The sequence below is a fragment of the Polypterus senegalus genome, chromosome 1, assembly GCF_016835505.1.
Source record: "Polypterus senegalus isolate Bchr_013 chromosome 1, ASM1683550v1, whole genome shotgun sequence".
Classification (NCBI taxonomy): domain Eukaryota; kingdom Metazoa; phylum Chordata; class Cladistia; order Polypteriformes; family Polypteridae; genus Polypterus; species Polypterus senegalus.
In genome coordinates this window covers 258,242,469-258,260,539 of record NC_053154.1, presented here as the reverse complement: position 1 = coordinate 258,260,539, position 18,071 = coordinate 258,242,469, and the positions used below count along the sequence as shown (strand labels likewise).

General features: G+C 37.8%; 1 protein-coding gene across 1 annotated transcript; it reads left to right on the top strand.

The window, feature by feature from the left end:
- Window positions 1–2,191: 2,191 nt before the first annotated feature.
- On the top strand, window positions 2,192–14,520 carry scdb (stearoyl-CoA desaturase b). Its single transcript, XM_039772624.1, has 6 exons — window positions 2,192–2,338; window positions 2,509–2,784; window positions 5,760–5,890; window positions 6,462–6,667; window positions 8,369–8,601; window positions 10,534–14,520. Exons 2-6 carry the CDS (start codon window positions 2,538–2,540, stop codon window positions 10,731–10,733), a joined length of 1,017 nt encoding a protein of 338 aa, XP_039628558.1. The 5' UTR covers window positions 2,192–2,338; window positions 2,509–2,537; the 3' UTR covers window positions 10,734–14,520.
- The last annotated feature ends 3,551 nt before the right edge of the window (window positions 14,521–18,071 follow it).

Sequence of the window (18,071 nt, the reverse complement as noted above, 5' to 3'; positions counted from 1 at the left end):
TTCCTGACTCTGATGTGAGCCCGCACACAAACAGTATGCATACCTTGACATGAACTGGCACTCTGTCCAATGTTGTTTTTTTGTCTTAATTCCACTTGCCCCTTCAATTCTGAACTGGATAAAGTGGTTTTGATGGTGGACAGTTTGGCTGTTAAAGTCAACCTTTATATAGCCTTTAAAGCATAATATATAACTCTCTATGAAAGGTGTTCAAATAAAACCATTATTGTGGATATTTTGTATTAATCCAACAACAACAAACTAATAAAATACTAACATTTCTAAACTAGCATTTAAAAGTTTGGAATCAAAAAGAAATGTTATGTTTTTGATTAAAAAAATAATACTTTATAAATGAAACTGATTTAGAAATATAGAAAATACATTAATAATGTTGCAAATGGCAATTACTGTTTGCAATGATTGACTTATGATTTATTATTCGCATACAACTGCAAAGATCCATTTTCAGCAGTCATTCCCTCCATGGTAAACTCTCTTAGCTCATCTTTAATTGATTATGTTTAAATACTAATCAGTTATTAGGGAAACCTTTGTAATTGATTGCAGATGACACTGGTGTGTTCTGTTTAAGAAAGCAGCCCACTGAGGACCTGCAATGTGTTTGTTTCTAACTATACAGTCGCCGATGTCTGTATCCTTTTATGCAGTTGTTCATCTGGTCTTTCTGCTTTTTACTTTCCTGGTTACATTCAGATTGTCTTTTTCTCTCACAACAGTAGCTGACACCCTTGTATACAATCTTCAGTTTTTTTGAGATTCCGTCACATGGAATTAATTTTACAAGACAACAATGGACCATCATGTTTTTGAGAAAGCTGTTTCCTTTTGGCCATTTTTGTACCCAGAATTGAACTTTAGGCATGCCAGGTTTTTTGGTACCGTGCAGCCCAAGGAAAGACTATTAACTTGCTTCATTAAAGACAATACCAGGTTTCAACTGTGCTAAAACAATTACAATGGTTTCTTTTATTACCAATTAGCACCTAAACGTAATTAATTTATGGATGAGATGGGGAGGGGGGTTACTGTTAGGGCACTAGAGTAATGGCTGCTGAAAATGTGGCTTCTTAATTGTAAAGTATGTGTATAATAAGTTATACATCAGTCATTTCAAGCAGTAATAGCTCCATGCAAAATTCTGCTATTCTGGTGCTGTAATGGTAAACCCCCCTCAGCTCATCTTTAATGAATCGTGTCTTGGTTGTAATTTTATTTCAATTTATTTATACTTTGATGTAAAAAGAATCCATTTATGTTAATTTGTATTAATAATACAACATTTTCTGAGTTATTCCAAACTTTTCATCGCTACTGTAGAATACTGTCCATAGGTCCATTTCGGAACCTACTGTACATTTTCTAGCACAACTTCATTGTGGATTAAAGCAATTCAGAGCAGCTATGAGCAGAAAGCGTCGGATGAAGTGTCAGTATAACACTTACTCACACTGGGCTATTTAAGAGTTGGCAATAAGCAGGGCAGCATGTTTGACTGTGGCAAAACTCAGGACATCTAGGAGAGAAACCATGCAGACTTTAGGCGAACGTTTAAGATGCACACATAAGACACTATTTTAGGTTGTGAGCAATAATTAAATTAACTAAAACTAAATTAATCTGATTTCAAAATTAGTTGATGGCTCCATAAAAACCCTCGGCGGAATGTCCATTTAATTGTACTGATGGCACATTTGTGTTTTTATTTTAGTAAAATTGGTGATCTAACGTTAACAACTTTACACTTTAGGTTTCAGTATGTAGCATGGTGAATAATAATAGGAGCGGTGGTAAATGTGACTTCATACACATCTTTAATGGCCTCTTACAGCGAAGGTAGGTGTCGCGATCTTAAAATGCACACTAGACAGCGAGACGATAATGACCCACTTCTCTCGAAAGGGTTACTGTCGGTTATTGACTTCAGAAGCACAAGGATATTATATACTGACACGATGAAGTGCAATGGTTTGATCGTAAGAATAAAAAAAATTCAAAGTTTATCACATGAAATTGTACCCGATAATGACTTTTGTCATGAAACGAGCTAACGTTCTATTTAGGAACGTAATATATAATAAACATGAACATCAGACAGTTAGTAACCAATGAGACACGGCGGAATAGGTGGTACCAAAAACACTGAAAACCAATTGTAGACTTTAAAACCTCCCTACTCAAACCTCCCTCACAAGCAACGAGCTACTGAACATCATCGGATTCAGTGCGCACTTGTGAAGCTTTTGGATGGTACCGGCATTGCTGCGTGTTACTGCGTCTTTCCTGTAACTGCGCACCCGCACTAATCTGCCTAAAGGTAGGACCGACGTTCATTTAATCCGTGGACACACACTTCACGCGGTGCAGTTACAGAACTGCAGCAGGTGTATGATTTTAAATTTATTATTTACTATAGGTAAATTACATCATTTGTAAAAGAGGTAGTTGTAATATTTCCTTTTACGTGTGTTACGTTGTATTTTGCAGGCTGCATCCCCGAGAACATCCTTTCAAAAATGAACGACATTCAGGCATCACACCGGGAGACGAAATTCAACTCTGCGGTTAATGGAAATGGCGTGATAACGGCAGTGACTTCCACTGTGGAAGACGTATTTGATGATACCTATAGAGAAAAAGAGGGGCCAAAACCTGCAAGGAGAATAGTGTGGAGAAATGTAATATTGATGTCTCTGCTGCACTTGGGATCACTGTATGGACTCACCCTTCTGTTTTCTGCATCTGCAGCGACCTTGGCGTGGGGTAAATACATCCAATTATTTCGTATTGAAATGTCGAAGGGAAAAATGGCCACAGCAAGAACGGCAAGGAAAAAAATGTGGCTCCATTTAAAAAACTAAACTAATAATAAAAAAGGCTAGATATTAAAGATATTAAATAAAACAGCAAACGTTTGTCTAGATATGGAAAAATTAAATACGTAAATAATTTCATATTGGTCATAGTGGGGTTTTTAATTTTCAATTAAATAAATGCCTACTAGCAAGCAGTAGCGCCGTTTTAATGACATACCACATTTCGGGACCGAATCGTAACGGACGCGATCATATTAATATTCTACATCCTTTGAAATCCAATTTGACAGCCCGTTTTGGATTTCGTCAGAGGGGATCGAAGGTGCATTAACGTATTGAGGTGTTTTTCTTGCTGCAAATGGAAGGTAGAAAGTGTTTCATGAACATGGATGCTGGTTGGGTTTTTAACCCTAAAATGGACTGCGTAGCTTTAGCGGAAGATTATGTGGAACAATAATGAAAAAAAAAACATACAAGGTCGCAGACATGATACTAAGCATTTTAATGTAGTAGAGTGAATTACGTACAATAGTCACATATGATTTGTAGGCTATGTTTCAAAAAGAAAAAAAGACTTACTGGACCCATTTAAAATAAATCGTCATTTTAGTGTTTTAAAAACGCCTGCTACGTATGCTTCCGATCGTAAGCGGAAACATGGAAAGACTTACTATAAATGTTTAAAAAGTACACCTGGATCGTCTGTTTGTTTAATACAGACAGTCGAATGCTACTTACTATTCATTTAGTTAAAACTGTAAACTAACTTAAAAATGTTTCTCAAACTTACCCAGTCTTGCACTGCGATTTACTGCATCATGTCTTGTGCGAATGGTGCCATTTTGTTAAATAGAAAGTGTGTATTTCAATAACAAATTTAACAGTGTCACATTATGTGTCAATTAAGAAAAACATTAAAAAAAACCCACTTGTCCCAAATGATCTAAGAAAATGTATGCAGTGTATAAGGTACCAGTATGTGAGATTTGCACGAGAATTTCACACCGAAGACGCTTCCTAGAACATATATAGATGGGCTCCCTTTCTTTAGGGAATCTACTGTTCAATGACCTGCTGTTAGGTAAACTGGCCACTATGAACAATAATATGAATTGTAATAATATCCCCACACATCCCATAGAGGTGAGCAACTTCTTTGAATTAGACAGACCTCAGTCAGTGACTTTATGTTACAGGGTCCATGCACCTAGTTAGAAAACTATCCAAGTTTGGTTTTTGGCCATCAACTATAATGAAAAAATGGGGTTAGAAAATAAATATGTGATTGATGCTTTTTAATGTATATCCACTGGAAGTGATCATGCAGCATTGCAGAAATTTTAAATTGTAAGAAGTTTAATTACTCACTGGTGTGCTATGAACAGGTGATAGTACTCTAGGTAAATATTGGAAGATGTGCTGGTAAGTCTCTGATCCACCTCAAACACTTGTGTAGATCTAAAAGTCCAAATAAATATGCTAACCTAATTGTGACACCATGATCATAACCAATAAAATGGAGGTATGTGGAAATGAATATTAACAACATCAGAATTTTGTAAAATGTTTAGGGTATTGTGGCTCTCCTGTAGTTTAAGAGACTTAAATGAATCATGTGGAGACTACTACTAATAACATTAGGGGAGTCTTTATTATTATGCGTCATATGCATAACATGTTTTAGAAAATGTATCTTCTCAGCATTTTCTTTTAGAAATTACTTTGGCCTAAACTGCAATTTTGTTTTTTTTTTGTTTTTTTTTTTTAATTCTTACATAGATCTTTTTGTCATGTAACACATTGAATTCAAGATGGATTGCATAATTTTTAAGACAATCTTAAGTTTATTTTTAACTGCCGTGTAGTGTTTTAAGTTATTTACTTAATGTAATTCTGGGTGACATGGAGGCACAGAGGTTAACACTGCTTGCTGCCTTTCAGTTCCAGGAACCTGGAATTGGCCACAATGTAGACTTCCACATTCTCCTCATGTCTGTGAATGTTTTTTGGGTATTCTGATTGACTATAAGCCCTGAGAAGTAAACTTTAGGTTAATGTATGCGAGTCCAACATGGCTACGTACGTGATGTGTAAATGTGCGCTTGAAATTGAAAAGTATTTAATGATAAAAGATACCTGCAGTTGCAACACATTCTATTAAAATGAATGTTTAATAACCGAAATAGTAAACTTACTGCAGTTGGACATGGCAACTATGAACAAAAACACATTTTTAATATGTCACCCACAAAAAAGGGTTAAAGGCAGCATTGTGTTGTTTATAAACATAAAATTTAAAAAAAAATGAAATCCTGAAGTATTTGTTTACATTTTTATTCTCCCATTAACTGTATACTGGCTTTTCCAGAAGTGATGGTAAAGTAACCAGTGGCTGATACTGTTTAACAATATACACTGCAGCACATGTCCTGTCTCTAAGCAGTTATTATGCACAATGTCTCAGTGCTGTAATTCATGTATACACAATAATATTAAGTATCCTTGTGAATATGACAGCTTTTAGTATTAATAAATAGCTGGAAGACTGTATACAAGAAATATGCAATGCTTTCCTATCTAGTATGAAAAGCTTTAATAATTTTGTGTGATTGGACACACACACAGTGGCACAGCGGTTAGAGCTGCTGCTTCATGGATGATGCTAAATTGGCTCCAAGTGGGCTCAGTTATGGACTGGCACTCCCTCTGTGATTTGGATTTAGACTTCAGCCAACCTGAAAATTGAATTGGATTATTCATGTTCCAAAATGTTATGTTCAGGAACACATATATATACATATTTAAAATTATTTTGGGATGTCTCATAGGATGTTACGCAATACCTAATTAATGTGCATTAAACTAATCAAAATGACAAATGCTGTTGTTATAACAAAGAAACTTCCTAACTTGTTTTTACAGGGATTCTGTGCTACTGGATAAGTGCTTTAGGTGTGACGGCAGGTGCTCACAGATTGTGGAGTCACAGGTCCTATAAAGCCACATTTCCACTACGAGTCTTTCTGGCTATTGCTAATTCAATGGCTTTCCAGGTAAGATTCTTAAAATTTCTTTTAAATATATTAAGTCCTTTTTAATTCAGAAGTATATTGATTTTCTTTTAATTCATAACGATGGGAAATATGGTCCTTTCACATGTTTACCCTCAGTCTTCCGAATTAGAAAATAGTAGCTGTTCAAATAAGCTGAAGTAAACTCAAAAAGGCAGGCACCAAGTACTTGTTATGTCTGATAAGTTTGCTGAGCTGACATTGACTTACTAAGTGCTCCAAAGCAACCACGTTACTTTGTTTCTATGGGGACTCTCATTAGATGTCATGTACAAAGCACTATCCCTGGAGATAACCAGAACCATTTTAATTATAGTCTGACCATATGATATCATTTAGGTGTTGCATCAATGTCTCTGTGTTGCTTAAAAAAATGATAATATTTATACAGGAAATACTAAGAAATTAGCAGACACAAACCTTGTTTTTAACCTCTGGTTCTATTATTTTTACAATAATTCTTACCATTGTTACATAATTATGTAGTTATTCTTCAGAGAAACAAGTTGCCTGACATTTCTTCATCTAAATTAATATTAAATTGCTCCTTTAGAATGATATTTATGAGTGGGCAAGAGACCACAGGGCTCATCATAAGTATTCTGAGACCGATGCTGACCCTCACAATGCCTCCCGAGGATTTTTCTTTTCTCACATTGGATGGCTGCTGGTACGCAAGCACCCTGATGTGATTGAGAAGGGCAGCAAGTTGGAGCTCAGTGACTTGAAAGCAGATGAGGTTGTCATGTTTCAAAGAAGGTAGGTTTGATGTCCTTATTCGTACGAAGTGTATATGTGTAATTCAGAGAGTTTATGACCTTAAGAGCACAATTTGGTGCTGACATTTATGACAGTTTTTCTGTGCAATTACTAATGCAGTTATAATTTATATTCTCACAAAGCACATTATTTGAAACTACATGTCTGGGGCACTTTTTCAGTTAAAGACACAATTTAAACTGTTTTTCTTTCAATATGTTTTTTGTAATAATTAAGGAATCAACAACTCTTTTCATTTAACGATCATCATTTACAGACCTGATTATGAATGCACATTTTTGTATTTCCCTAGCTGCTTAATCCCTTTCAGATAACCAGTACCCTCTTTTGACCATAAAAGCTGGCATCACAGGAGGCATACAGATTTACCCACACTCAGCTAATTTATTATCAGCAGCAACCCCGATAGAGTAACAGTGTAGATTTTAGTAGGAATGTCACAGAAGTGTAGAGAGAACATGCAAATAGCACACAGAAAACCCGGAACCGGGAAGTGGGTATATTACCTGCCACAATACCTTAATGCACCAGAAACCAAATGCCATTATATTAGCATTTTCATAACCACAGCATGGTTTGACTGTTAGATAATCAGCATTTATCAGATGATAATGTCATCTGAAGAGTATTCAACACCTAGAATATCTGAAAGCTAAAAATCTGTAGCTTCCATAATAAGTCAAGTTTTTACATTAACAATAGCAATGGAGCATTCACATGGCCAGACAAGCAAATGATCAGATTGCCATATCCATTAATGTCTCGCTCACTTCTAAAGGAATGTAAAATAAGACATCATGATATTTCAACATAAAAAGTAGGCAATTTAGAAGAACTAGATCATGGTATGTACAACGATGTAATGCCTTGGTCTGTGGGCCAATGGACCACACAAGCGGGACTTTATTCACAGCTACTATTACAATATCTACCATTGACTGCTTCACTATTACCAGTTGCATCTGGATTTGTGTCACAGTCAACCAGCCTGAACTAACATGGGGTCATCTGTTGGATGAGTCCCATCACTGGCACTGCACGTGAAAGCAATACAGATAACGGTACCGTCCAGCCAACATTCTTTATTTGAACACTACTGGAACAGATTGTGTCTGTGAGAATTGCATAATATAAGATAGTCAGAAGCCTCTGCTTCTTGATATAAAAATACATTAAGGGTATGCTGTCCATTATGTGACATTTTGCAGCAGAATTGCCTGGGGTTGATTTTCCAAAGGACAATGTCCAACAAAAAGTATTTCCTTGTCTTTAATGGGTTAAAAAGACACCAAACATGGCAGTTTCACACAGTGATAATGGCACTGATCAATTAATGACTAATAAATTATTTGTTTGCTGTGTTTAATTTTTTCTTACTCACACATCACCCTTTATTTACACTGATTTTCTAGCCACTGAACAGCCATTTATATTTCAGATTTATCCTAAAATCAAAACAGTTATTAATACCTCCCAATTTTATATATCCTTGTTTTTGGGTGTGCTGGCACCCTATTAAGTGCTGTTTCCTATTTTGTTACCATTGGGTACTGGGTTAGGCTGCAAAATAATCCTGAAATGTTATGTGTGAATTCAAAACAATGTAGAAAAGATAAAGTTTGAGCTAGTCTGACTGTGAGTATGCTTCATAAGTTGGCCTTTATTCATATTTTCTTTCAGATATTACAAGCTATCTGTTATTCTAATGTGTTTCACAATCCCAACTGTTGTTCCTTGGTACTTCTGGGGAGAGTCTCTCTGGATTTCTTACTTTGTTCCTGGGCTTCTGAGGTACACACTGGTGCTCAATGCCACTTGGCTGGTGAACAGTGCTGCACACATGTGGGGAAATAGACCTTATGATAAAAATATCAGCCCAAGGGAGAACAGATTTGTCACCTTTAGTGCCATTGGTAAGTAGCTTTTGTGACTGTATTATATACTACAGTATAATTCTGGCTTGATTTGCAGTTTGATAAGCTATGCTAAAAAATAATGTCTTACATAGCAATACATTTAAAGGCCTAGATTACTTTTTGATAAGCATTACTTGAATATGTGATTATGCAAACAAGGTGAACATCATACTTAAGAGTTTTCATTTTGTCCTCACTATCAGTTTTACTGTATTATACATAAAAAAAAAACACTTAGTTACGAACATTTCTAACTGATGGTATCTAGTTTGGTTGCATAATGGATCAGGATGAATTGAATGGTGTTAGTAAAATGGATCGTTCATTCATGCCAAGGATGACAATAACAATAGATTTGCCTTTTACACTAAAAATCAACTGGTGTTTTAAATTCTTTATGTGAGGTACACAAATTTACACTTTAAGTACAGGGTCTCACAATAATTATTTTTATTACTGGATTTAAAACATATGTAATGTATTAATAATAAATAAAATTATGTCTGTTAATTAGAAATATTTTTAGATTCATTAAATCTTAGGTTTTGGGTCCATTATAGGATTAGTGGGTGCTAGAATGTCTTCCTGCAGAATTAGATGCAAAGGGGAATTAAATCCTGGACACATCCTTGCACATACACATACTGTGCCTTTAGTGATAACAGGTAAAATAAAGTGCATGTCTTTGGAATGTGGGATTAAGCAATATGAATCCTGAAAAAAATTTACATGTCCATTGGGGACAGAATTTGCAAATGTGGGGATGTGGGTGAGCAGTACTAACCACTACAATGTCCCCATGTTTGCATCTGGGAGCTCCAATCTCCTTCCAGTCGAAACAAACTTGGTAAAGATTTTTGGAGCTATGTTATGTGCAGTCCACCTAGCATGAATTCCAGTTTTGGTTTATTTATGTTGTCTTTGGCTTTAGGTCTCCCTATCCCGATCAAAGATGAGTGGATTTAAAAATGGAGAGGAAAATGTAATATACTTACTAAGACTATGTCTTAGGGAGATGTATATGAACAGTGCAGCTGTCATCCCCAATGCTCATCCCCCTGTCCTACTTACTAAGACTATGTCTTAGGGAGATGTATATGAACAGTGCAGCTGTCATCCCCAGTGGTCATCCCCCTGTCCCCTTTTCTCATCATTGCAAAACATCTCAACTCATTTTAATCCTGTTGAGGGTCACATTGGTAGCAGGCCAAGCTGGTCAGCCCAGACTTTCCTGTGCCCAACTATAGATTCCATCTCTTTCTGGGGAATTCCCAGGCATTCCCAATCCAGCTGAGAGATATAATTTCCCCAGCACGTCCTGGGACTGCCAGCGAATCTATTTTGAGCCTCACCAAAGATGCGGAGCTTCTCTAGCTGTCACAGATTGTTAGACCTGCCAAGCTGTGAAGAAACCTAATTTCTGCTGCTTGTACTTGCAATGTACTCCCATTTGTGGTTTTCATAGAGATGATTTTAGGGTGTATGAGGGTGTCCAGTTGAGGAGGATAGGGGTAGAATCATTGCTTTATGCAGATGATGTTGTCTTGTGTGCCTCATCTGACTGTGACCTTCAGAACACACTCAAGTGATTCACTACCAAGTGTGAAGCAGCTGAGATGAGGATCAGCACTTCCAAGTCTGAGGTCATGGGGGGTCTCTGTCTCTCTCTTTCTCTTACTCTCACTCTCTTGGAAAAGAGTGGATTGCAATAGATTTCATTTTTAAATAGAATTTACATAGCAAATATCACACAGCATGCCCCTGACTAAATAGAGGCTTTCAAATAATCTGTTCCTTGTATTGCTATTTTGCCACAGCCACTTTTCAGGCCATTATCTGAAGAAAAATATTTGAACAAGAAAATGTTTAACCAAGCGTGATACTCTAGCTGATCAAGGAAAGATAACACAACTGTTTGCTTCATTGCAGGAGAAGGATTCCACAACTACCATCACACGTTTCCATACGACTATTCAGCAAGTGAATTTGGCTGGAAAGTGAACCTAACAACTTGCTTTATTGATTTCATGTGTTTCCTGGGCCTTGCTAACGATCCCAAGAAAGTGCCAAAGGAAGTAGTGCAATCCCGTGTGCAGCGTACAGGGGATGGAAGCCACAGGAGTGGCTGAGAGAAACAAGTACCTCATAACCCACAAAAATGTGATAATAAGGTTGCTTTCGGAACAAGGTGGCTCTGTGGTGTAGCAAAAAAAAAAAAAGTTGTCATACTCCTTGTGAAGTTAACCTTTAAATAAATGGGTAATAGAATTAAATAAATCCCAGCACTCATTACTCCACTAGTATCAGCCTCACCCAAAAAGCATTTTTGCTTTTTAGCAAACAAACCTTTAAGGAAAAAATAAAATCTCTCTACTTTATACGACTTCACAAGATAGGATAGCTACCTACCTTACTATTCGGTTAACATTTTTGGGCCAGTGGATTTAAAATGAAGTAGTCCTAAAAAGCTGTCTGCATTTAAAAAAAAAAACATAATAATGTGAAAATAAACCACTGTGTGTCAGGCCTAAAATATAACATAAATTCAGTACAACATTTGTCAAGACTCTGTGCAGAGCACAGAACTGCCTTTGCTGTTATAGACCAAGAGGATACTCTTGATTGGTACTGAATATTGCTACTTTGACATATGCCACTGAAAAAGTAGCAGGATATAAAACAGAATTAAAATTATCCAAAAAATTTACTGTATTTAGAAGTTTTCAACCCCGAGCAAATGTTATCCTACTTAAAAAGGATTTGTAGATTATATTTAAGATGGTCACTGCCTTCTAAAATACTTGTGAATTTCATTAGAAGAGAAATAAATTAAATACCAGGGTTTTTAAGGTAGCACGGTACACAGTGGTAGATTTTATATGACAGCAAGAATATGAGTGGCAGTATTAATTTCATCCAAGGGCCTTGAACAAGCACCAAAATAAAATCAGAGGCATCTAGTTGTTGTAATACTGCTTGTTTGAGGGGTTTTAGTCAGTACTTGTATAGAAGCTGCATTTCTTTGATGGGCTTTGTTATATAAGAACATATAAGAAGTCCATCGTCGACTGATTCTGTTACCTCTCACTGAAATAGTGCAACAACTCTCCACCAGTTCCAAAATGTATCTAGTGACAGCAGCTACAGAGGGAAAGGTCAAGAGAGTCCTTAGAAAGGTGGACCTCAACAGTGAATGCCTGTCAATGCATTCAGAGGAAGCAGAATGAGGAATTAATTAAGCTTTGCTCATATGCAGTTATATTGTGTTGCTGAAATGGCTGGAAGGAAAAAACAAGTTTCACACTGGTGAAACTGAGGGGAATGTCTCTTTGGCTATATGAGCCCCTCAATACATGCCATTGGTATTCTAGAGAAATTCTACTCCTTTTTATTTATTTAGCAAGACACAATCAAAAAATTGTGCCTAATGCCTTACTACTTTAGATCCATTTCCAGGGTTGCCTTTATTTTCTATGAACCTGAATGGCAGTTTCACATAGTAATTATTGGCAACTTGAATGGATGGCAGGATATCTGCTGCTTGAGGTAAAAAGTGTTTTTTCACTAACAAGGATCTTTTTGGGCAATGTGTTTGAACAGTATGTGCCAACCTAAAAAAGAATTTGTGAAATTTAGTTTATATGGACCAATTTCTTTTTAAATATATGTAAACGTTGGAATTTCTAACTGACTTTATAAAGCAAATTGGTGCTTTATGACTGCCTTAATAATTAAAGGCAGTGGCTTTTCCAGAGCTGAGATCTAACCTTAGCACTTACTAAGTGTAGCAAACCATATAATAATTAGGTGCCCTAGATTTGGCTGCACAGTTTCTTGACTCCAAAGGCAATTTTCATAATTTTGATAAATGTGTAAAAAGATTAGTGATTTAGTAGATGTAGTCATAGAACACTGTGTTTGAATTTGTGCACTAAGGATGTGAATTAATGATAAGCATTTTAAATAAACTATTCTTTATTTAATTGCTTTACAATTTGTTGTTGAGTTCTTTCTTGGTGTGTACTTTAGAACATCAGCAACAAACTGCCTTAAAATGTTTACTCTGCGGGCATATTTTTGGGGAAATTACTATTGCAGACTGTACATTGTAATTTTTTGTTTTGTGAGAATAATAAAATGTGTTGTTGTTGATAATTGATTCACCTCAGTTTTAATAAGCTATTGATAAACCATTAAGACATTAATGTGGAAAAAGCAAAGAAAGGAAGAAAATTTTATGCATGTTTCAAGAAAAGGCCATGTAGCTAGTTACAGTATATAAAGCTTCTCCATGTAGTGACACAGTGGTTAGTGCTGCTGCCTCAGACCTCCAAACCCTGAATTTGAGACCAGACCCAGGCAGTCTCCAAGTACTCTGGTTTTTCTTCATCATTTCAGATAAATTAATGCTAGACTAATCTGTGTTCCTATATTTGCCATGTTAAATTAAGTTTTTGTGCGAGAGTGCTCTGTAATGGAATGAAGGGCACTCCATCCTCGGATGAGTAATACCTTGTGACCTTGGGGGTTCCATTATGACCATGCACTAAAACACGATAGACTGGTTGGGAGCATTCACTGATAGCACGGTGCTGCACCCACCACACCATCTTGATTGTGACTCTAATGCAGTGGGTGACACCTTGGCATCACACTGGAACAGCGTGAGGCTTTCTAACAGTGGCTGGAGTACCAATGCTGCCACCAACGCACCTGCTTGCAGGGCTGGATCCAGATTAACGTCATACCCAGGATGAAGCAATTACAGGTTGAGTGCCTTGCTCAAGGGCCCAAAGGAGTGGAGTCACTTCTGGCGTTTAGGGGATTCAAGCCAACAACCTTCCGATAGTCACTGCAGATCCCTAGCCTCAGAACTAACACTTCACTGAATAAAAAGGACTTAAAATGAATGTATAGATGATTTTGTAAAGAGAAACTTAACTATAATAATCTCAAACAGAAAATATATAAAATCTCATCTTTTTACCCACTTTTTTCTATACTTGTATTAATCTAATATTAATATAATTAATATAACCCCCACCCATTTTTTTTAATCTGGTTTATCAGGGTCACCCAGAGGAAATGATGTGAAGCAGAGACAAATCAAGGACCACAAAGGCCCACCCTACACACACACTGGGCAATTTTGAGTCACTACCTGACCTAGCAGTATGGGACGGGGTTTATGTTTGTGTTAGCCTTGCGATGGTCTGATGCCTTGTCTAGGGTCTGTTCCTGCCTTGTGCTCTGTGCTAGCTGAGATTGGTTCTAATGACCCTGTTCAGGACTAAGCAGGTTAGACAATGAACAACTGACTCACCTAACCTAACATGAACACATCGTGGACATCCAAACTGCCCCGAGTTAACTCATGCAGGCACAAGAAGAAAGTGCATACTAAAGACAGACAATGACACAGTTGAGACTGCAGCTGGGGTCCATTGAGCATTGTGCTTATCACTCGGCTTGCTCCCAAACATGCACACATTTCCCATTGGGCTAACAAGCACATACATCTCTTGAGATTAGATGTAAACTAGCACACTTGAGAAAAGTCCAAAAGATGTTGTTGAAACATATTATAAACCCCCACCTCATTCTCTTGCACATATTTACTTTAAAAATGATTGTTACTGTACAATAAACAATATTTTTATTTATAGTTGAGTAAACATTTTAAGAAGACAATTTTGTCTGCATGAAATTATTAAATGTGGTTGAAGTTATCAAAAATGGGTTTCCAGTAGAACATCTTCCTTTTTTTCTTCCTCCTGTTATTTAAATTGTGATTTTTCCCCCTTACACAAAACATCATGTTTAACTAGCTGTCCCAATTCTGCTCCCACTCCATTGTAATAAGTAAAGCATTGTATATACAGTAATTTGAAATTAAAAAAGTATTTTAACCCTTAACAAGCAGCTAGTTCATTTTTCTTTTTCACTTGCATTTTTTTATTTTCATGTTTCATTATTCACTTGTGCTTAATGGGTGCTTAAGTGTACCCACTGCTACGAAACTGCCAATACTGATGCTCTGTGTAAGAAAGGTCAGAGGCGACTATACTTTCTTAGAAGGTTGGCATCCTTCAACATCTGCAGTAAGATGCTGCAGATGTTCTACCAGACGGTTGTGGCGAGTGCCCTCTTCTACACGGTGGTGTGCTGGGGAGGCAGTATAAAGAAGAAGGACGTCTCACGCCTGGACAAACTTGTTAAGAAGGCAGGCTCTATTGTAGGAATGAAGCTGGACAGTTTAACATCTGTAGCAGAGTGACGGGCACTAAGCAAACTCCTGTCAATCATGAAGAATCCACTGAACAGGATCATTTCCAGGCAGAGGAGTAGCTTCAGTGACAGACTTTTGTCACTGTCCTGCTCCACTGACAGACTGAGGAGATCGTTCCTCCCTCACACTATGTGACTCTTCAATTCCACCTATTGGGGGTGTAAACGCTAACATTATTCAAAGTTATTGTCTGTGTTTAAATGCATTTTTATTACTCTTTAATTTAATATTTTTTTTTGTATTAGTATACTGCTGCTGGATTATTAGAATTTCCCCTTGGGATTAATAAAGTATCTATCTAAAACGCAACAAATGCCTATAATTAGTTAGTCTATTTCTCAGAATGCAACTAACTGCTCTAATTATTCAATCTATAAAGCTGAATGTGTCTTGGTGTGATGCACTATTGACTCCATCTCCACCAAATTCTGCAGAGGTTGCCCATTTGTTCTGGTAAACACCACAGACTATGTTTTGTTCCAAAATTTAGTCGGTGCCCCCACCCCAGGTAACACCATGCTTTCCTGCTTGTGTCTGTCTGGTATGTAAATCCACACCTTTGAACTTATCTCCACCACATTTAGTACAGATTGCTCATTTGCACTTCATAAGCTGTTCAGAAATGTAATTGGTGTCCCCACTCTGGGCAGCACTGTTACCCTTTGATAGTATGTTGTTAATTAATGAAGTAAAATCCCAACTTGTGAGCATTCAGAAGCACAGACCCATTTGGTTGAGTTTTTTTTGAACCAACACAATATTGATAAATGTTGAAAACGACATACATGAGTTCAGTTAGGCAAGTGAATCAAAAGAAAACCTGCTGCCATAAACATTTCCATGACTGATTCCACAGAGCAAAGGCAATGTGGTCAGAGTATCCGTATGCTAAAAAAATGTGGATCAAAATTGATTCAGCATTTAACAGGTCTATGAAGACTATGATGACATCTTAATGCCAGGAATTGCACTGCAGGGTTGTTGCCCATTTTTGCAAGTATATGCAATCTCAACTTCTGGACCGCTCATAAATAAATATATTCACAGTGAACTGTGTTAATTGTCGCACAGCAGTGCTAAATCGCATTTTTCTGTGCTGTGGCCTTTCACTTCAATGAATTAATCCCATTGGTACATATGGGAACAGCTGTGCATCTTACCTTTGTGAGCACATTGTAATTAAAAATGTTTGACGGCATTTCAATTTCATTAAAAAAAGATGTTGCAGTGCTGTTCTTCTAAATCACAAATGGGAAAAACTACAATTGATACTCTGCACAAAGGAAACAATTAATGATATGAATAGGATACGTTGATTGGGTTGTTGGGGCGAGAGGTTTACTATCGCTGTTGTTGGTATACGCTTACACGCTTCTTATAAATGGGGATGTTCAGCAAAGAGTTAGCCAAACCAAAAAATAAAGGACAATCCAGTGATATGACACAGCACATGTTGTATTGGTGGTTTAAATCTGAAAACGCAGACAACCTAACCTACACGGCATGAAGAGCCACTCGGTGCACTGACGTTGGCAAAGCCGAGCTGGGTTAAAGAATGAACAGAGTCGCCAAGAGAAAAAGAAAGTACATCGAACCTCAGGGGCCACAAGACAGCCAATCATTATAACAGCTTCCCTCCCTCATTGCAACAAGTCAGCGCTAGCCCTGAACGACGCTCTGTCGCGCGGGGCTCACCGGTCTGGTATTGTGCCTTCTTCCAAACACATCACGCCAACCATGACGCGCTTACCTGCTGAGGCCGCGGCGCCGCTTGTCATTGGCCATCTCGTTCACTTTTTGACCCACCCCTTTGTAAATAAACGGCGGCTGAAGAGATTACGTCAGCCAATGTCGGGCCGAGGTTACTCGCGGTCAACGCCTCTGCCCCCTTCCCATCCTGGGAATTTTAACCACCATGACTGCCTATAAAACTCCTGATCAGACGCGGCCAATGACTGCGAGAATGAGTGCTTGGGCGATACGAACCGGCCAATCGGGGAGACCGCTTTTCTTAGTGAGTTGCCATTGTGCCTCCGGTTACTGGTTTTGTGATGACTCGTATTTCTAAGCATGTAACCTGCGCGGTAAAATCCCGCTACGTGTCGGGCGTGAGCGGTTTATTTTAATGAGAAATTGACACTTTTTGAGATTGTCGTGTCATGCGATTTACACATTTCTGTTTAGTATATCAAGCAGTATTCTGTGACAGTGAAAGGAAACAAGTATGCAAATACATAAATGGACAGAAACATGATACTGTATTATACAAAGCCACTTCACAAATGGCATGTCTTTTACCGTTTGAGGGAAATTTCATTTTGCTTATTTTATTTGTCCTAACCTTACATTCATCTCTTCTCTAAATTGCTCATCAAATTCAAGGAAGCAGGAGACCAATATCCTGTCCTGAAACTGCGGAAAAGAAGTTAGGGACCAGCTCAATTCAGTTCAATTCAATTAAATTCTTTATTGTCATGAGTACAAGTACCATGTACAATGAAATGCTTGCTTGCATGTGCCCCCGTAGACAGTGCACATAAACAAAAAAAAAAACACAGAAACAATAAATACATGGATATAAATAAATAAAACCAGAATCCTAGGAATAAATAGAGACAGTGGCACAAGTTTATGTGCAGGTAGCAGTGCATGTGACATAAGGTTACTGATTGTTCATGAGTCTGATTGCAGTTGGATAGAAACTGTTCCTGAACCTGGGGGTGTGCGTCCAAATGGACTTTAGTTGCTTCCCAGATGGGAGGAAGGTGAAAAGTGACAGTGTAGGGTGGCTGGGTTCACTTTCCTGAGACAACGTGCAGTGTGGATGTCATGGGAGCTGTGTGCCTGTGACCTGCTGTGTTGTATTCACCATGCTGCAGAGCTCTGCAGTCCTGAACTGAGCAATTGCTGTACCAGGATATGCTGCATCCTGTCAGGATGGATTCCACAGTATACCTGTAGAATCTGCACAGGGTTGTGGGGGACATCTGGGCTTTACTCAGTCTCCTGAGGAAGTAGAGGTGTTGTTGGGCTTTCTTAACTACTGCCGCAGTGTGACTTGACCATTTAAGGTCATCAGTGAGGGTGACTCCAAGGAACCTAAAGTTGCTGACCTGCTCCACAGCCTCACCTCTGATGTAGATGGGGCTGTGTTCTCTTGCCTATTTGCGGAAATCCA

Coding starts and splice junctions, on each gene's coding strand:
- scdb (XM_039772624.1), top strand. CDS start 2,538: ATGAACGACATTCAGGCATCACACCGGGAGACGAAATTCAACTCTGCG. Junction 2,785..5,759: donor TGCAGCGACCTTGGCGTGGG/GTAAATACATCC, acceptor TTGTTTTTACAG/GGATTCTGTGCTACTGGATA. Junction 8,602..10,533: donor TGTCACCTTTAGTGCCATTG/GTAAGTAGCTTT, acceptor GCTTCATTGCAG/GAGAAGGATTCCACAACTAC.